An 18,462-nucleotide genomic window follows, 5' to 3' on the forward strand; every position below is an offset into this window, starting at 1 on the left:
GCATGGAACAGGCCCATCAAGTCCACACCGACCATCGATCACATGCTCACACTAGTTATATCTTACACACTAGTGACAATTTACGGAGGCCTATTAACATAGAAACATAGAAAATAGGTGCAGGAGTAGGCCATTCGGCCCTTCGAGCCAGCACAGCCATTCAATATGATCATGGCTGATCATCCAAAATCAGTACCCCGTTCCTGCTTCTCTCCATATCCTTTGATTCAGCTAGCCCTAAGAGCTAAATCTAACTCTCTCTTGAAAACATTCAGTGAATTGGCCTCCACTGCCTTCTGTGGCAGAAAATTCCACAGATTCACTATTCAACAACCTAAAAAGTTGCACATCTTTGGCATTTGGGAGGATACCGAAGCACCTGGAGGAAACCCACACAGTCACAGGAGAAACGTGCAAACTCCACACAGAGCATCCAAGGTCAGGATTGAGCCTGGATCTCTGGCGCAGAGGCAGTAGCTTTATCAGCAGCGCCACCATGCCATTCTTGTATCTATCAAGATAACCATGATTCATAACTGCAGAGTTTCCCGAAGTAACATAGAAACATAGAAAATAGGTGCAGGAGGAGGCCATTTGGCCCTTCGAGCCAGCACCGCCATTCATTGTGATCATGGCTATCATCTATAATCAGTAACCTGTGCCTATCGAAACATAGAAATAATTCGAAGTCCATTCAGATTATGTTAGAAGAAAACCTCCTATCGGTTCCAGACCTAAAATGTCACCTGTCCATGTCCTCCAGAGATGCTGCCTGACACACTTGGTTCCTCCAGCACTTTGTGTTGTACGCAAGCTTCTCTACTGGTCCTTTTACTAGATTAAAATTCCTGTGCACTCTCTGTGCCGATTAACACATTGGTATATAAAATAATTTAGTTTGATTCCTATAAATGAAAGTGTTAATACTTTGTTTAGCAAAAGTAAGGTGAGCAGCAATTTTCAGATTTCAGTTTAGACTCTTACCTCCCTGGTAATGCACTGAAGAGATGTTACAATTATATGGGTCTGCACTCTCTTGCATCAGTAAGAGTACCTCACAATTTATCTCATATCCTCTACACTCTGTTATGCTACTCTCTCACACGCCTGTAAAATCCTCATCTAAAGCAATCTCAATGGAGTTTTGCTGAATCAAATAGAAATGTTCACAATGGCTTCCAATTTTCCAGCATTAGAGGGGAAACATACATATTTCAACCTTGTTGTTTATCTATCCTCAGCATTATCACTTGCCAGTGTTATCACCACAAAGAAACATTGGCAAGCATTTTATCGACATCTGCGGGTTGTTAATAAGCCACTGAGTGATGGACCAAAAATCATTTGGTCATGAATCTGCCACAGGGATAGTTGCAACATGTCCTGCACTCCTAGATTTGCCTACTTATCTTCCTTACATATTTTTGTAATTTCAGAGCTAGTTCTATTATTTTCATTGTTCTGCAAATTTTCAATCATCTACAAATATAGCCAAATTGTGTTGACTCTGTGTGCGTATGTTACATCAATTCAAAGCTGTAATCATTATGGCACCAATCCTTATTCAGAAACACCACTCCACCCCATCTATTTTTTCTTCCAGTTATCCCCACCGCCCCCCTTTATTTTGCTTTAACAAACTTCGTAACCAAGCATAAGATAAGTCCAGAGTCACCACAAGCCTTGGATTCAACCAAAAGACTTTAACGCAGAACCTGTGGAAGTCTGCATTGTACAATTATACTATATTGCATGATTTTAGTGAAAATAAAGAGTATTAGGGAGTGGTTACATCCATTGAGGCAGTGCATCCTAATGATGTAACCAACATGAGCAGAAAGGCATTGCATATTCCCAATGTTCAGATGGTTTTTTTGTAGTCAGCATCGTACCATGGATTTTAGTGCCCATTTTACAGAGATTAATATTACAACCATCAGCCAGTGCTAATAACACCATTGTAGCTGGTACAGATATAACATAAGCCTTGAAACAGTGTGATACATTGAAGGCATGAAGTGTTGGAGTAACTCAGCGGTCAGATAGCGTGCCTGGAGAATATAGGTGACCTTGACCTTGTTCATAATATTTTATGGCTGCTCTTAAGGAGAGGGGAGATATACTGCAATATCTCTTCACGTCTTCCCCCATCTAGTGCACTTCTTCAGTTAAATTCCTTGGGATGATCTGGTCATTCATTAATTTGTGGAATGTAGAATAATTCATGCATTTTCCTATATTTGACAAGAATCGTGCCAAGAGTTGTCACCAATTATTTGCAATGGATATTGCGGTGGTAAAAGAATGATAGGAGTGTGTAAAATCAAATCCTTTATATCTCAACAATGTGCTACCATACATCTGAGCTTGTTCAAATGTATTCAGAATACAGAATACAGAGCCTTTATTTGTCATTCGGTACCAGCAGTCACACAAAAAAAGAAACACAAGACACACGACCCCAACACAAACATCCATCACAGTGACTCCAAACACCCCCTCACTGTGATGGAGGCAACAAAACTTCCGCTCTCTTCCCCACGCCCAAGTCCCCACGGCCGAGCCGCACCAGGCGCTGAAACATCCCGCGGCCGAGCCGGGCGATGGAAGGCCCCGTGGCCATACCGTGCGCAGCTAAGTCCCGTGGCCGAGCTGCGCCGGGCGATGGAAGGCCCCGCGGCCGAGCCGCACCAGCGATGTAAAGTCCCGCGGCCGAGCCGCACCAGCGATGTAAAGTCCCGCGGCCGAGCCGCACCAGCGATGTAAAGTCCCACGGCCGAGCGGCGCCGGGCGATGGAAGGCCCCGCGGCCGAGCCGCACCAGTGATATAAAGTCCCGCGGCCGAGCCGCGCCGGGCGATGGAAGGCCCCGCGGCCGAGCCGCACCTGGGGCTGAACCATCCCGCTGCCGAGCCGCACCTGTCGCTGAACCGTCCCGGGCGATGGAAGGCCCCGCGGCCGAGCCGCACCGGGCACTGTTAAGTCCAGCGGCCGAGCCGCACCGGGCGATGGAAGGCCCCACGTTTTTTTTTCCCAGCACAAACGGAGATACGACCCAGATAGGGTCGCATCTCCGTTGAGGAAGAGATTTTTAAAGGTTTCCCACCATCCCCCACATATACACAGCTAAAGATAGACTATTTCATACATCTAACACTAACAAATAGACAATAAAAGAAGAAAGACAAACAGACTGCCGGCGAGCCGCAGCTGCAGGGCAGCGCCGCCACTTCCGGACTGCACAACTGCACAATTGGATTTAATTCAACTGCACAATTGGATTTAATTCTCAAATTGTGACCCCATGCTAATGTGCTTTACCTTTTTTATATTGCACACATCAAAATATACTGGAAGAATTACTTGAAATATTGACCATTATTAATATCTGTGCTGTGATGCCCTCTCTCCCCCTCTCCCCTTCTCCCCCATTCCCCCACCCCCCGTCTCCCTCCCTTGCTCCCTCCCTCCCTCCCTCTCTCCCTCCCAGCCTCCCTCTCTCCCTCTCTCCCTCTCTCCCTCCCTCTCTCCCTCCCTCCCTATCTGCCTCCCTCCCTCCCTCTCTCCCAATCTCCAACAAAGTTTCAAATGTCTAGGGAGGTTTGGAGAGAAATATTGGAGAAGTTATTTATATCAACCTAAAATTATGATCTCATATTTAATTAGAGGCTCCTTAGCTAAATGATATTACTTTGCTTTGACATAAAGTAATTTCTAAATTATAATGGCGTCTATAAGCCTGTTTAGTCTCTCAGGAATGCTCCATGAGTAGGTTAAATTATACCTCACCGGCACCTTATCGCCATCTCCCTATCTCAGTCAGCTAACTCCTTCCATTCTTGTCCACCAAAATCTAGCAATGCCCGTTCAGAATTTTTGAGTTGGTTCAGCATGTCCTAACTCCTATTGAATTATTACAAACTTACAAATCTCCACTATTTTAGAGTCATAGAATGATACAATGTGGAAACGGGCCCTTCAGTCCAACTTGCCCACACCGGCCAACATGTCCCAGCTACACTAATCCCACCTTCCCACATTTGGTCCTTATCCATCCAAACCTGTCCTATCCATGTAGGATTTTAAATTCAAACTTTTGCTCTCAATTAATGGAAGCGGATTCAATAATCAGGTGGCGCAGCGGTAGAGTTACTTGCCTTACAGTTCTTGCAGTGCCTGAGAATTGCAATTTCAGGCACTGCAATTGCCTGAATCAATCCCAATTATGGTTGCTGTCTGTTCGGAGTTTGTACGTTCTCCCTGTGACCGCGTGGGTTTTCTCCGAGATCTTCGGTTTCCTCCTACACTCCAAAGACATACAGATTTGTAGGTTAATTGGCTTGGAAAAAATTTAAATGGTCCCTAGTGTGTGTCGGATAGTGTTAATGTGCAGGGATCGCTGGTCAGTGCGGACTTGGTGGGCCGAAGGGCCTGTTTCTGCAATGTATCTCTAAACTAATCTCTAAGCCACTTAATGCTAAAATATGGTTTTCCAAGGAATGTATTAGAACAAAGTTGTCAAATTTCAATATTGCTTTGAAAAGACTTCTTATTTTATGGTATTTGCCTAACAAAAATGTTCTTGGTATTTTGCCAAGAGGCCTTTAGATAGGCACGGATATGCAAGGAATGGAGAGATATGGATCATGTGCAGTCAGATAAGATCAGTTTATCTTGGCACTGTGTTTGGCACAAACGTTGTGGCCCAATGGGCCTGTTCCTGTGCTGAATTTTTTGATGTTCTCTGCTCTATTAGTAGAGCCCATGCATGAAACGAAGGAGTATGCACTCTTCACATTGATAGGCAGGGAATGGGGGGGATATAGCCCACATGCAGGCAGATGAGATTAGTTTAACTTTGCATCATGTTCAGAACTGACATTGTGGGCTGAAGGGCCTATTCCTGTGCTGTACCTATACATTTTCTGTGTTCTAAAAGTTTCACAAGTTAACGATGAACATTTATTCAATATCTCCCTGATGTTCTTATTGCAGATGGCAATCCATATACTTGGTGGATAGGAAGAGGTAATGAGAAGCATTATTATTGGGGAGGTTCTGGTCCTGGAATACAGAAATGTGCTTGTGGGATTGAGCGAAACTGCACCAACCCAAAGTATTATTGCAACTGCGATGCTGATGCCAAGCAGTGGTGAGTAAAAATTCATTATTGCATGATATGCCTCATTCTGTGGTGATGTGTCATATCATATCATCATCATATATCTACAGCCGGAAACAGGCCTTTTCGGCCCTCCAAGTCCGTGCCGCCCAGTGATCCCCGTACATTAACACTATCCTACACCCACTAGGGACAATTTTTACATTTACCCAGCCAATTAACCTACATACCTGTACGTCTTTGGAGTGTGGGAGGAAACCGAAGATCTCGGAGAAAACCCACGCAGGTCACGGGGAGAACGTACAAACTCCTTACAGTGCAGCACCCGTAGTCAGGATCGAACCTGAGTCTCCGGCGCTGCATTCGCTGTAAAGCAGCAACTCTACCGCTGCGCTACCGTGCTGCCGTCATTTTACTGACAAAACAGTCCAAACACCCTAAATCTTCATGTGAACTAACAGTTTGTAATATTCCGTAGAGAATTGCCATTAGTTCTACCAATTTGGGTTTTTTTTGTTGAAAAGACGATAGACCCAAAAAGCTGGAGTAACTCAGTGACTCTGGAGAAAAAGGAATAGGTGATGTTTCGGGTCGAGACCCAGTCTGAATAAACATCATCTATTCCTTTCTCCAGAGATGCTGTCTGACCCGCTGAATTCCTTCAGCTTTTTGTGTCTATCTGGTTTAAACCAGCATCTGCAGTTCCTTCCTACGCATGCTGAAAGGAAGATGTAATAATAATAATAATAATAATATAATAATAATAATATATTCCTTTATTTTCCCCACACCGGGGAAATTTACAGTGTTACAGCAGCAAAGTGGATAGCAAGAGATCATTCATTATAAATAAAAGTAAAGACAAGGATAAATTATCATCGGTTTACTGTGTATTCCTTAACTGTTACTGTTGACTCGTTTGCTGGGAGCAGTGCTGGTTGTGCAGTCTCACAGCGGCGGGATGGAAGGACCTCCTATATCTCTCCTTCACGCACTTGGGGTGCAGGAGTCTGTCACTGAAGGAGCTACTCAGTGCAGTGACAGTGTCCTGCATGGGGTGTGAGTCGTTGTCCAGCAGCGATGTTAACTTTGCCATCATCCTCCTCTCTCCCACTGCCTGTACTGAGTTGAGGGGGCAACCCAGGACAGAGCTGGCCTTCCCTTCCGCCGCTGAGATGCTGCTGCTCCAGCAGACCATTCCATAGAAAATGGCTGATGCAACCACTGTGTTGTAGAAGGTCCTTAGGAGTGCCCCCTGCACTCCAAAGGACCTGAGTCTCCTCAGCAGATAAAGTCTGCTCTGGCCCTTTTTGTATAGCGCATCGGTGTTTTCGGTTCAGTCCAATTTATTGTTGAAGTAAACACCCAGGTACTTATAAGAGTCCATCCTCCCAATGTCTATTCCCTGGATGTTCACCGGTGTCGGGGGGACTTGGCTGCGCCTGCAGAAATCCACCACCATCTCCCTGGTTTTCCCCGCGTTGATCCGGAGGCGGTTCTGCTGGCACCAGTCCACAAACTCCTTGATCAGTTCTCTGTACGCCCTGTCATCGTCGCTTGCAATGAGGCCGACGATGGCAGAGTCGTCAGAGAACTTCTGTAGATAGCAGTCTGCAGAGCTGTGCCTGAAGTCGACAGTGTACAGGGTGAACAAGAATGGAGCTAGCACTGTTCCCTGCGGAACCCCAGTGCTGCAGACCACCATGTACAATATGTGTATGGATTTATATTGCATAGATCACACTGCCTCACACAAATGGTTATTCTTCTTGTCTAAGTCTGCACAGAATGTGGGGATTGATTGAGTCAGACCAGAACAAATTTAATTTAAGTGCTATCTTGGGTGTAATGGCATTAAGAATGTCCAATTTTAGAATTGCTTTACTCTCGCAGTATCATTCATTTGGACATTAGTTCCTGTAAACTGTTAGTCACAACTCGCCAAAAATGTAAATAAATTCCAAATGATGAATGTGTTTGGGTTTGTTTTAATTTAGTTCTGTAAATTTGTTTAAGGCAAGCTGGTAAATGGTTGTGAAGTGTTTGAAATATAGAGCAGTCGGTTCATGTCGAGTTTGTGCGAAATGGCGTTTTATTTCCAGGAGGGAAGAGCTTTTGGTTCCAGTATCATCATCAGTTTTTGCCATGTAAATGTACTGATTAGGATTCCAATTAGGCAGATAGATGCTCTGTTTGATTTTGGAGAGCCTATTTCATTTGCAAACTCTTATTCCACTTTGGCAGCTTTCCAGGGAGGCTGGAAATCATTTTGAATAAGTTATTTTAAAAGCATGTGGTTGCATAAAAAAAGTAATGAAATTGCATTGATTAGCCAAAGACTAGAATATTAAAATGTATATCTGTTGGTAATTGCAAATGAGATTTCTTGTCAAGATTCATTCCTTTGATTCCAAATATATGTGCTTTTGAACAGGTCTGGATAAGATAACAACCATTGCAATAAAGCAATAATAACTCAGTGGCTTTGTAATTAAAGCTTGGTTATGCAATTGAAAAATATCTAAGTTTTAAGCAATTAAACATCAACCATTTCTTAAACTGTCCTTCCCTCTTTTGTTATCAAAGGTTTTCTCTCATTCACAACATTACTTCTGTTGTCGACCCAGGATCTATCTTTTCACGCATATGTTGCCTTTCAGCGGCATGACCTGAAAATGCAACATTAAAAATATTAAATTCTAATGAGTGTCCAATCGTAGTTCACCACCTCTTTTGTGGACCCTCTCCATTGCCTCTTTTTCACAAGACTTCTTGCCTGGCCTGTAGTCCTGAATGAACTAAATGTTTCTTCAGTAACGATTGAAATGACTGAAACAATTCTCTGCCTCAGAAGGCAGTGGATGCCAATTTTCTGGATGCTTTCAAGAGAGAGCTAGATAGAGCTCTTAATGATAGCGGAGTCCGGGGGTATGTGGAGAAGGCAGGAACGGGGTACTGATTGTGAATGATTAGCCATGATCACATTGAATGGCAGTGCTGGCTCGAAGGGCCGAATGGCCTATTCCTGCACTGTTGTCTATTGTCTATTGTCTATTGTCTAATTGAAGAAGTATATTGAAGAAGTCACAAAGGCCATCAAGCAACTTTCCTGTGGCAAAGCACCAGGATCAGATGCAATTCCTGCTGAAGTGTACAATGCAGGAGGCCCTATCATGATGCAGAAGCTGACTGAACTCTTCCAGTCCATGTGGAATGAAGGGAAGGGCCCACAACAGCTGAAAGATGCCAGCATAGTCCACATCTACAAAAGGAAAGGCAACCACCAATCTTGCGACAATCATCGAGGCATCTCCCTCCTGTCCATAGCTGGGAAGATCTTGGCTCGCATCCTGCTCAACCATCTCATTCCACACCTTGAGCAGGGTCTCCTTCCAGAAAGCCAGTGCGGTTTCCGTGCTGGATGTGGAACTGTCGACATGATATTTGCTGCACGCCAACTCCAAGAAAAATGCCAAGAGCAGCACAGCAACCTGTTCGTGACCTTCGTCGATCTGACAAAGGCCTTCGACACTGTCAGCAGAGATGGCTTGTGGAAGATAATGCTGAAGTTTAGCTGTCCCAGCAAGTTCATCACGATTGTCCGGCAGTTCCATGACGGCATGATGGTGAAAGTGCTAGATGATGGAACCTTTCCAGTGACAAACGGCATGAAGCAAGGTTGTGTTCCTGCCCCTACACTCTTCAGCATGGTCTTCTCTGCCATGCTGTCCGATGCCTTCTGTGACTGCCAGGATGGAATACACATCAGGTACAGGACTGACAGCAGGCTGTTCAACCTCAGGCGCCTGCAAGCTGTTACAAAGGTGAAGGAGACCATCATCAGAGATTTTCTGTTTGCTGATGACTGTGCCCTCAACGCCAGCACAGAGCAGAAGATGCAGCATGAAATGGACTGCTTCTCACAGGCCTGTGACAACTTTGGTCTCTCCATTAGCACCAAAAAGACTGAAGTTATGTACCAGCCCGCGCCTGGAAAGCTCTACCAGGAACCACACATCACGGTGAAGGGGCAGAATCTACAGACAGTCGACAGCTTTACCTATCTGGGTAGTACACTCTCGCGAGTGGTGAACATTGACACTGAGGCCAACAACAGAATTGCCAAGGCCAGCGCTGCCTTTGGGCGACTCCGTGGGAATGTTTGGGAGCGGAGAGGACTCAGCCTTACCACTAAGCTGAAGGTCTACCGTGCAGTGGTACTCACCACACTTCTCTATGCCAGTGAGACCTGGACTGTCTACAGCAGACATGCCAAACAGCTCAACCACTTTCACTTGAGCTGCCTACGCAGACTCCTTCACATCAGGTGGCAGGACAAAATTCCCGGCACAGAGGTCTTGGAACGGGCCGGAATCCCCAGCGACCACACCCTCCTACGGAAAGCCCAAGCCAGATGGGCAGGCCATGTTGTCAGAATGCCCGAGAGTCGACTGCCAAAACAGCTTCTGTATGGAGAACTGTGTCAGGGCAAGCGCTCAGTAGGAGGACAGAAGAAACGGTTTAAGTACTGCCTCAAAGTGTCCCTCAAAGACTTGGACATCAACCTCAGCACTTGGGAGTCTCTTGCTCTGGACCGTCCAACCTGGCATAGCAAGCTCACCGCAGGAGCCCGTGCAGCAGAGAACAGATGCACTGCAGAGGCCCAGAGGAAACGCACCGCGCGCAAGGCCCGGGCTACCTCCACTTCCACTGCAGCAGCCATCCATTTGTGTCCGACGTGTGGGCGTGTCTTCCGGGCCTGGATTGGCCTCATCAGTCACTTCCGGACCCACAGTCACCAATCCTCCAACTGAAAGTGAAGTCATGGTCATCTTCGAACCCGAAGGACGAACAACAACAACAACAATTGGTCTGATACTTGCTGCAATCGTTTCAACTTATGCTTTTGCAGCTGAGATTGTGCAGTTGCCTGGTTAGAATCTGGAAGCTAAACTTACTGGAGCGTTTGATCCAGGAAGAGTTCACTGAGGTCCTGCATGGTGGCATAGATAGATCCACCCATGAAGCAATGGAAAAAAAATCTTTAACAGAAGACAGAGCCACAACTTAGAGCTTTGCCAGATGCTGTCAACTTTTTCTGAATGCCCCCTTCACTCATCAGAAATCAGAGAGAGTGGCATAGTGGCGCTTCTGGTAGAGCTGCTGCATCATAGCGCCAGGTTCGACCCTGACCTTGGGTGCTGTATGTGTGAAGTTTGCACGTTCTCTCTGTGACCGTGTGGGTTTCCTCCAGGTGCTCTGGATTCCTCCCACATTCCAAAGACGTGCGGGTTTGGAGGTTAATAGGCCTCAGCAAATTGCCTCTTGTGTGTAGGAAGTAGATGAGAAAGTGGAACAACATAAAACTAGATGAACAGGTGAATTGATGGAAACAGTGAACTCAGTGGAACGAGGGGCCTAATTCCATGCTGTATGTCTAAACTAAACTAAGCTAAGCTGAACTCTTGCATGCTTTATGAGCTCTCTGTCTCCATGCATGGAAGTCAGATCTGAGCTACCCCCTAAGACTTACGGTTCTCTGCAAAACTCTCAGTCACAGGTGACTGGACATGAAAAGGCAGATAAGCAATTAAAAAAAGTAAAAATTATTTATCAATTAGAAATTAAATCTTTTTAAACAACCATAATTAATTAAAAAACATTGCAGCAACCATAAATAATTTGAAAATATAACTTATTTTCTTCACAGATTTAAAATCTCCTCTAAAAAAAACAGGCCGTTGAACCTGCACCAGCACTGCAAGGGCAGCTGAATATTTGCGACATTCCTGTTTTTAGCTCAGACTTCCTTCTTCTGCAGATTTTGTTGACTTGAAGTGAATTATTTTGGTTTTCAGTTACCTCAGCTCAAGGAGCTTGCTGCACAAATACCTGAAAGCGTAGAAAAAGGGAACTGCAGATGCTGGTTTACAGAAGTAAAAAGCACAAAGTGCTGGAGTAACTCAGCGGGTCAGGCAGCATCCCCGGGGAACTTGGATAAGTGACATTTTGGGTTGGACTTTTCTTTAATTCTGTTTCTGTGGGGAGGGAGGGGAAGGAAATCAGTAAACCTCAGAGTAATGTTCATAGTCCAACGTATTCAGCTGAGACGTCACAATCTCCAAACAAGCACAAGCGCCATGGAGTTATACAGTGTAGAAGCAGGCCCTTTGACCCAACTTGTGCATGCCAACCAAGTTGCCTACCTGAGCAGGTCCCATTTGCTTTGGATACTCATGTTAGAGAGACGGTGATTGGTTAAATATGAGGACAGAATGGTTTTGATATTTGTGTAAATTTGTGGATTTGGTGAATAGACAAATTATCAGAAAGACTTCTGTAAACTTTAGTTACACTGGTTAATTCCGTGATGTTTTTAGATATGCTTACAGTTTGCCAAAGATTGCATTGGTCATAGTGCAAATAAAATTCCCAAAACTGCCTTTGTGAGCAGTTGTACACCCAACAGATTATGTTGCACTTTCATTAGAAAACTTTTTGTTTTTGAAAGACATTGAAAGTATAGAAAACACCTTTTCAAAGGAAACAAACTTTAGTTTAATTTAGTTTCGAGACAACATGAAAACAAGGCTTTTTGCCCACCGAGTCCACGCCGACCATCGACCATTGTTTGCACTACAAAGATGTGTTTTTACAATAGACAATAGACAATAGACAATAGGTGCAGGAGTAGGCCATTCAGCCCTTCGAGCCAGCACCGCCATTCAATGCGATCATGGCTGATCACTCTCAATCAGTACCCCGTTCCTGCCTTCTCCCCATACCCCCTCACTCCGCTATCCTTAAGAGCTCTATCCAGCTCTCTCTTGAAAGCATCCAACGAACTGGCCTCCACTGCCTTCTGAGGCAGAGAATTCCACACCTTCACCACCCTCTGACTGAAAAAGTTCTTCCTCATCTCCGTTCTAAATGGCCTACCCCTTATTCTTAAACTGTGGCCCCTTGTTCTGGACTCCCCCAACATTGGGAACATGTTATCTGCCTCTAATGTGTCCAATCCCCTAATTATCTTATATGTTTCAATAAGATCCCCCCTCATCCTTCTAAATTCCAGTGTATACAAGCCCAATCGCTCCAGCCTTTCAACATACGACAGTCCCGCCATTCCGGGAATTAACCTAGTGAACCTACGCTGCACGCCCTCAATAGCAAGAATATCCTTCCTCAAATTTGGAGACCAAAACTGCACACAGTACTCCAGGTGCGGTCTCACCAGGGCCCGGTACAACTGTAGAAGGACCTCTTTGCTCCTATACTCAACTCCTCTTGTTACGAAGGCCAACATTCCATTGGCTTTCTTCACTGCCTGCTGTACCTGCATGCTTCCTTTCATTGACTGACATCGGTCTGAAGAAAGGTCTCGACCCGAAACGTCACCCATTCCTTCTGTCCTGAGATGCTGCCTGACCCGCTGAGTTACTCCAGCATTTTGTGTCTACCTTTGATTTAAACCAGCATCTGCAGTTATTTTCCTATGCATTAAAATCAAATTACTAGACCCTATTTGAGAATTTAATCTAATTTTATATCTTGCTCATTTTTCCATGCACATTTTTGTTGTTTGCACTGATATCCCGCATTCCTTGTGCATCACACTGGAGTAAAATCGCACATCTGTGTCCTTTGATTTTTGCAAAACTTTCTAACGCCAGACCTGTAAGTAAATTATTGGTGAATCGATGCTGCTCATGCCATGTTCTTCTTGACCGGTATTTGTATTCAGTACAGCTAAACACCTATTAAAGTGTGCAATTATATGATAATGACAAATGGAAGTTTAAAACTCATTAACTTTACAAAATGTGCTGAGAAGAATATTGATGTAATAACTTTACACAGTGTAACTCTAATCTGGAAGATCAATTAAAGTACAAGCAACAAGATAACAAATAATTAAATTCAATAAACCATTTATTAGAATCCTGGTAAATCATCAATATTATTTCAATTTATTGCCTGCTTTCCGTCAAATGATTTTATATGGGTGGTACGGTGGTGTGGCTTAAAGTTTAGTGGCGCATATTCAGATTAATTGGAGGGGTTGCAGAATTATATTGATCTATTCTCATAGTCATAGAGTTATACAGCGTGGAAACAGGCCCATCGGCCCACCTTGCCCATGCCGACCAACTTTCCCCATCAACAGTAGTCCCACCTGCCTGTGTTTGGCCCATATCCCTCCAAACCTCTTCTATCCATGTACCTGTCCAATTGTTTCTCAAACGTTGTGATAGTACCTGCCGCAAGTGCCTCCTCTGGCTGCAGGTTTCATATACCCACCACCCACTGTGTAAAAAAAGTTGCCTCTCAGGTTCCTATTAAATCTTTCCCCCCTCACCTTAAACCTAAGTTCTCTAGTTCATGATTCCTCTACGCAGGGTAAAAAACTCTGCATTAACCCTATCTAATCCTCTCATGATCTTATACACCTCTTTAAGATCATCCCTTATCCTCCTACACTCCAAGGAATAAAGTCTGAGCCTGTTCAACCTCTCCCTATAGCTCAGGCACTCGAGTCTTGGCAACATCCTCCTAAACCTTCTCTGCACCATTCCAGCTTAACAACATCTTCTCATTCAATATTTATGTTGTCCGTACTTTCATCAATTTACTTTTTTCTGCACTTCTTAATTCTTGCCTGTTTGCTGTTTACCCTGTTGGAGACTCAAAAAGGGTAAAATAATGCCGCAGAGATGGGAGGACTTTACCATGTTCTCAGCTACTAACAGTGTTCCTAAGTAGTGGAACGCTGCTGTTTCATAGAGTCATCACTATCATGTTGGAGCTCCACTTCCTTGCCTGTCTCTTGTTTTTTTCTTCTCTCAGTGAACAAGATCAAGAGCAATGCTGATATAGTCCTGACTTTCTATAAACTCGGGAACATGTGAACTTGAATGATTCTGAGTTTTGAAGGTTAGGAGTTTAGTTTACAATTTAGAAACAGCATGGAAAAAAGGTTTTAGCCAAAAATATATTATAAGATCACCTCTTACATGTAATCCAAGATCATCTGTCATTTAATTGAGTATTTGTATTGGGAATGTGGAAAACTGTTCATCAAAACACTGCTCTTTTCAGGTTGTCCATTCCTCGAGTATTGTAACATTATTATAGCTGGTAATTCAGGCCTTTTTCACTGTTGTGAATTGCAGTGTTGTGGAGGAGATGTATCTTATCTGTTCTTATTGTCAAACATTTTTCAGGAGGAAAGATTTCGGACTCCTCGCTTATAAAGATCATCTCCCAGTAAGCCAGGTATTAATTGGAGATACTGGACGGTCGGGTTCCGAAGCCAAGCTCACTGTCGGCCCACTACGTTGCCAAGGAGACAGTAAGCAATCTCATTCTATGTGCACAATGTGTCACTCATTCTGTTCTCCATAGAAGTAGAAAAAACAAAGTGACATAAACATTATTGCATTTAAAACAAGAGTAAGACTTCAGATCTGCAAAAATGAATTTGTTTCAGTTTTTGCTCGTGAAACATAGAATAATTAACTTTTTATTTTACGGTAAGATATAATGAAACAATACTATGTAAACACTGTATGACAAATACCTCGTAGGAATCTGTAACATACAACAAAACATTTTTTTTAAAGCACTACACGTGAAAATACTCAATCTGTGATTTATTTTAGATGCAAAAATCATTGCAGCTTAGACAGGTGAGCTTTAAAAGAATCTGGTAGCCAGTCATGTTTGGAGCGCGATAATTAAAGTTTGGGGTGGGGATTAGCCGAGTTTCCTATTTTGTAATGCAGCAAATTGCATTTGTATTGTACCAAAGGAAATTCATGGAAGGAGAGAGAAAACTCAGAAATTGGGGAAGAAGTGGAACAATTTTTAAAGGGAGGTGAACAAAGGCAACATCAAATGCGTATGCTTTGCGAATGTTTCTGATAATAGAAAGAATTAAAGCTAAGATGAAAGTTTAGAAGAAGAATCTAAGGAGGAAGACATTATTGATTAAAGATCAGCTTATATCTCAAAGCCTATGTGAGCATGACTGCACACACTTCCTCGGGCATTCAGTCTACAATCTAAAATATGTGTTGCAATGTGACAGATTTGGAAATAAGAGTGAGAATTTTGAAATGAGTACAACTTAAATTTACCTAATCTGTACCACACATGGGGAATGTGTGCAGTGGTGGGGGTGATAGAAGAAGCACCTCTCTCCTTGAATTAGGCAAATGTACAACGTATGTAAGTGTACCTTTAACTCTTCAAAACGTACCAACAGTAAATAGCTGTGTATGCTTTTAGTCATGTGTAGTACTGGAGCATCATAATTAAATATATCCTTCCTGCCAGCTCAGCTCCACCCCTGCACAGTAGGTGGATGAGCAGCCGGTGGAAATTGCCAGGTACCAGGTTGATGCGAGAGTGTCAAGTCAAGTCAAGTCAAATTTATTTGTCACATACACATACTGGATGTGCAGTGAAATGAAAGTGGCAATGCCTGCGGGTTGTGCACAAAAAGAATTACAGTTACAGCATATAAATAAAGTTAATAAGTTACTAAACATAGCACAAAAAGTGTCGACAAAAATTTAGTCTCTGGGGTTATAAAAATTGACAGTCCTGATGGCCTGTGGGAAGAAGCTCCATCTCATCCTCTCCGTTTTCACAGCGTGACAGCGGAGACGTTTGCCTGACTTTGGAGTGTGGTGTGGTTTGGATTATAGAATGATAGAATGGTTGCAGCACAGTAAGAAGCCATGCAGACTATCTTGTCCGCATTGACTCTCTGCCAGAGCAACGCAGGATCTGCCCCTCAGCCCTTTCTCCACAGCCCTTCAAACATTTCTTCACCAATTCCCTTTTGACATCCACAAGGTAATCTGCCGCCATTACACCTGCAGGTAGTGCATTCCAGATTCCAGTCGTTGGAAATTAAATATCAAAGGGATTTTAACAAGCACGGTAGCGCAGCGGTAGAGTTGCTGCTTTACAGCGAATGCAGCGCCGGAGACTCAGGTTCGATCCTGACTACGGGTGCTGCACTGTAAGGAGTTTGTACGTTCTCCCCGTGACCTGCGTGGGTTTTCTCCGAGATCTTCGGTTTCCTCCCACACTCCAAAGACGTACAGGTATGTAGGTTAATTGGCTGGGTAAATGTTAAAAAAAATTTTTTTTTAATTGTCCCTAGTGGGTGTAGGATAGTGTTAATGTACGGGGATCGCTGGGCGGCACGGACTTGGTGGGCCGAAAAGGCCTGTTTCCGGCTGTATATATATGATATGATATGATATAAGTGCAACTCCCCAAAAGAAAACCAGGGTGGCACGATGGCACAGCGATAGAGTTGCTGCCTTACAGCACCAGAGACCCAGGTTTGAACCCAACTATGGGTACTGTCTGTACGGAGTTTGTACGTTCTCTCCGTGACCTGCGTAGGTTTTGTCTGGGTGTCTGGTTTCCTCTCACATTCCAAAGGCGTACAGGTTTGAGGGCTAATTGGCTTTGGTAAAACATTGTCAATTGTCCCTAGTGTGTGTAGGATAGTGTTAGGGTACGGGGTGATCACTGGTTGGCGCGGACTCGGTGGGCCGAAGGGCCTGTTTATGTGCTGTATCTCTAAACTAAATAAACTGAACTATGTGCTCCTGCCATGTAAAGAGGTTTTCCCCAAATCATCCTTGATTCTCTTCCTTTTAACTTTATAAAAATGGCATCTCATCATCAAATTTTCTACCAAAAGTGCAGCCTCCCACTATCCATGGCCCTCATTATTTTATATACTATCAAATCACCTCAAAAGAAAACCATCTCTCTAATCCCCAGAACCATTCGCACAAATCTTTCCCAGACTCTCTCTAATGGACACGAATCATTCCTATATTGTGGCCACCAGATTTGAACACAATGTTTGGACCAATGTTTTACAAAGATTAGCATGGCAAGATCCTCCTTTTATACCAAAACTCTCTGTTAAAAAGCCTAAAATTTTGATTGCTTTATTAACTGCTTTCACAATCTGCCCTGCAACCTTTAACAATTTGCAGGGTCCCACACCCCCATGTCCCTGTGCTCCCGCACCCTTTTCAGACAATATATTTTCTTCTGTATTGGCATTATAGAGTCATACAGCATAGAAAAGTGATGTATTTGGCCCACTGTGTCTCTGCAGGCCATGGAGTAGCAATGCCATATCTCATTTCCCAGTACAGGGTTCATAACCATGTGTGTCAAGCCATGTGTATCAAGCGCTCAGTTCACTATCCACATTGTCTCCTCCCATTCCTCCCGTTGAATTGCATCGCCTCTCATTTCTGTGAATTAAATTTAATCTGCCAAGCATATATGAATTCAATTGCCTGTTTAAATCCTTCTGCAACATTCACTATCCTCAAAGTTCATAATAATGCAATGCTGTATGCCGTCAACAAAGCTGGAAATTCTGGCTACCACACTCAAATCAATATCATTAATAGAGATATATAGTATAAGAAAATAACTGCAGATGCTGGTACAAATCGATTTATTCACAAAATGCTGGAGTAACTCAGCAGGTCAGGCAGCATCTCGGGAGAGAAGGAATGGGTGACGTTTCGGGTCGAGACCCTTCTTCAGACTGATGTCAGGGGGGCGGGATAAAGGAAGGATATAGGTGGAGACAGGAAGATAGAGGGAGATCTGGGAAGGAGGAGGGGAAGGGAGGGACAGAGGAACTATCTAAAGTTGGAGAAGTCGATGTTCATACCACTGGGCTGCAAACTGCAAACATTAATAGAGATCATATAAAACAGTGCTTCTACTGTTATATGTCTCTCTTTCCAATCCTAATAGCAACCATTCACCATGATCTATTTTTGCCCTTTAATTAAGCCAACGTTACAGCTACACTATTAAAGCTTCTCTTTGGGGTATTCATCTCATTATCTTTTATCTATTTTTCATTTTATGCTCATACCTGCCTTTTCATCTCTGGCATTTGTCCAACAATATGCCTATCAAAATCACCCCCTCCCCCACCATATCGGTACCTATCTGTCACTTGGCAGACTTTGCCCTGCCTCTCCTCTCTTCCAGCTTTCTCCCCCCCCCCCCCCCCCCCCCTTTGTGATCAGTGCAGGAAGGTCCCAATCAAAAGTATCAGCTATCCATGTTCCCAAGAGATGATGCCTGACCTGCTGATTTACTCCAGCACTTTGTGTCTCTCTTTAGGGTGTGAGCTTCAACTCCACAGATATGCCTGTTACGTGGTTCCTCGTCTAAGTCTTTCTGGAAGTCCATGCACACCATATTGACTACATTTCCCTAATCTATCTGCTGCATTGAATACATCTTATCAAATTGGTTAAACATGACATG

The 18,462-nt window shown here is 43.8% G+C and overlaps 1 protein-coding gene across 1 annotated transcript in view; it reads left to right on the plus strand.

Annotated features, from left to right (window-relative positions):
* LOC144604190 (contactin-associated protein-like 2) overlaps nt 1-18,462 on the plus strand; it is a 1,366,128-nt gene that overhangs the window by 1,072,333 nt on the left and 275,333 nt on the right. The window contains exons 14-15 of the mRNA XM_078418400.1: nt 4,995-5,151; nt 14,346-14,473. Coding sequence (XP_078274526.1) covers nt 4,995-5,151; nt 14,346-14,473 — 285 coding nt within the window. The remainder of the gene's footprint in view (nt 1-4,994; nt 5,152-14,345; nt 14,474-18,462) is intronic.

Source organism: Rhinoraja longicauda, chromosome 2 (assembly GCF_053455715.1).
Source record: "Rhinoraja longicauda isolate Sanriku21f chromosome 2, sRhiLon1.1, whole genome shotgun sequence".
NCBI classification, from domain to species: domain Eukaryota; kingdom Metazoa; phylum Chordata; class Chondrichthyes; order Rajiformes; family Arhynchobatidae; genus Rhinoraja; species Rhinoraja longicauda.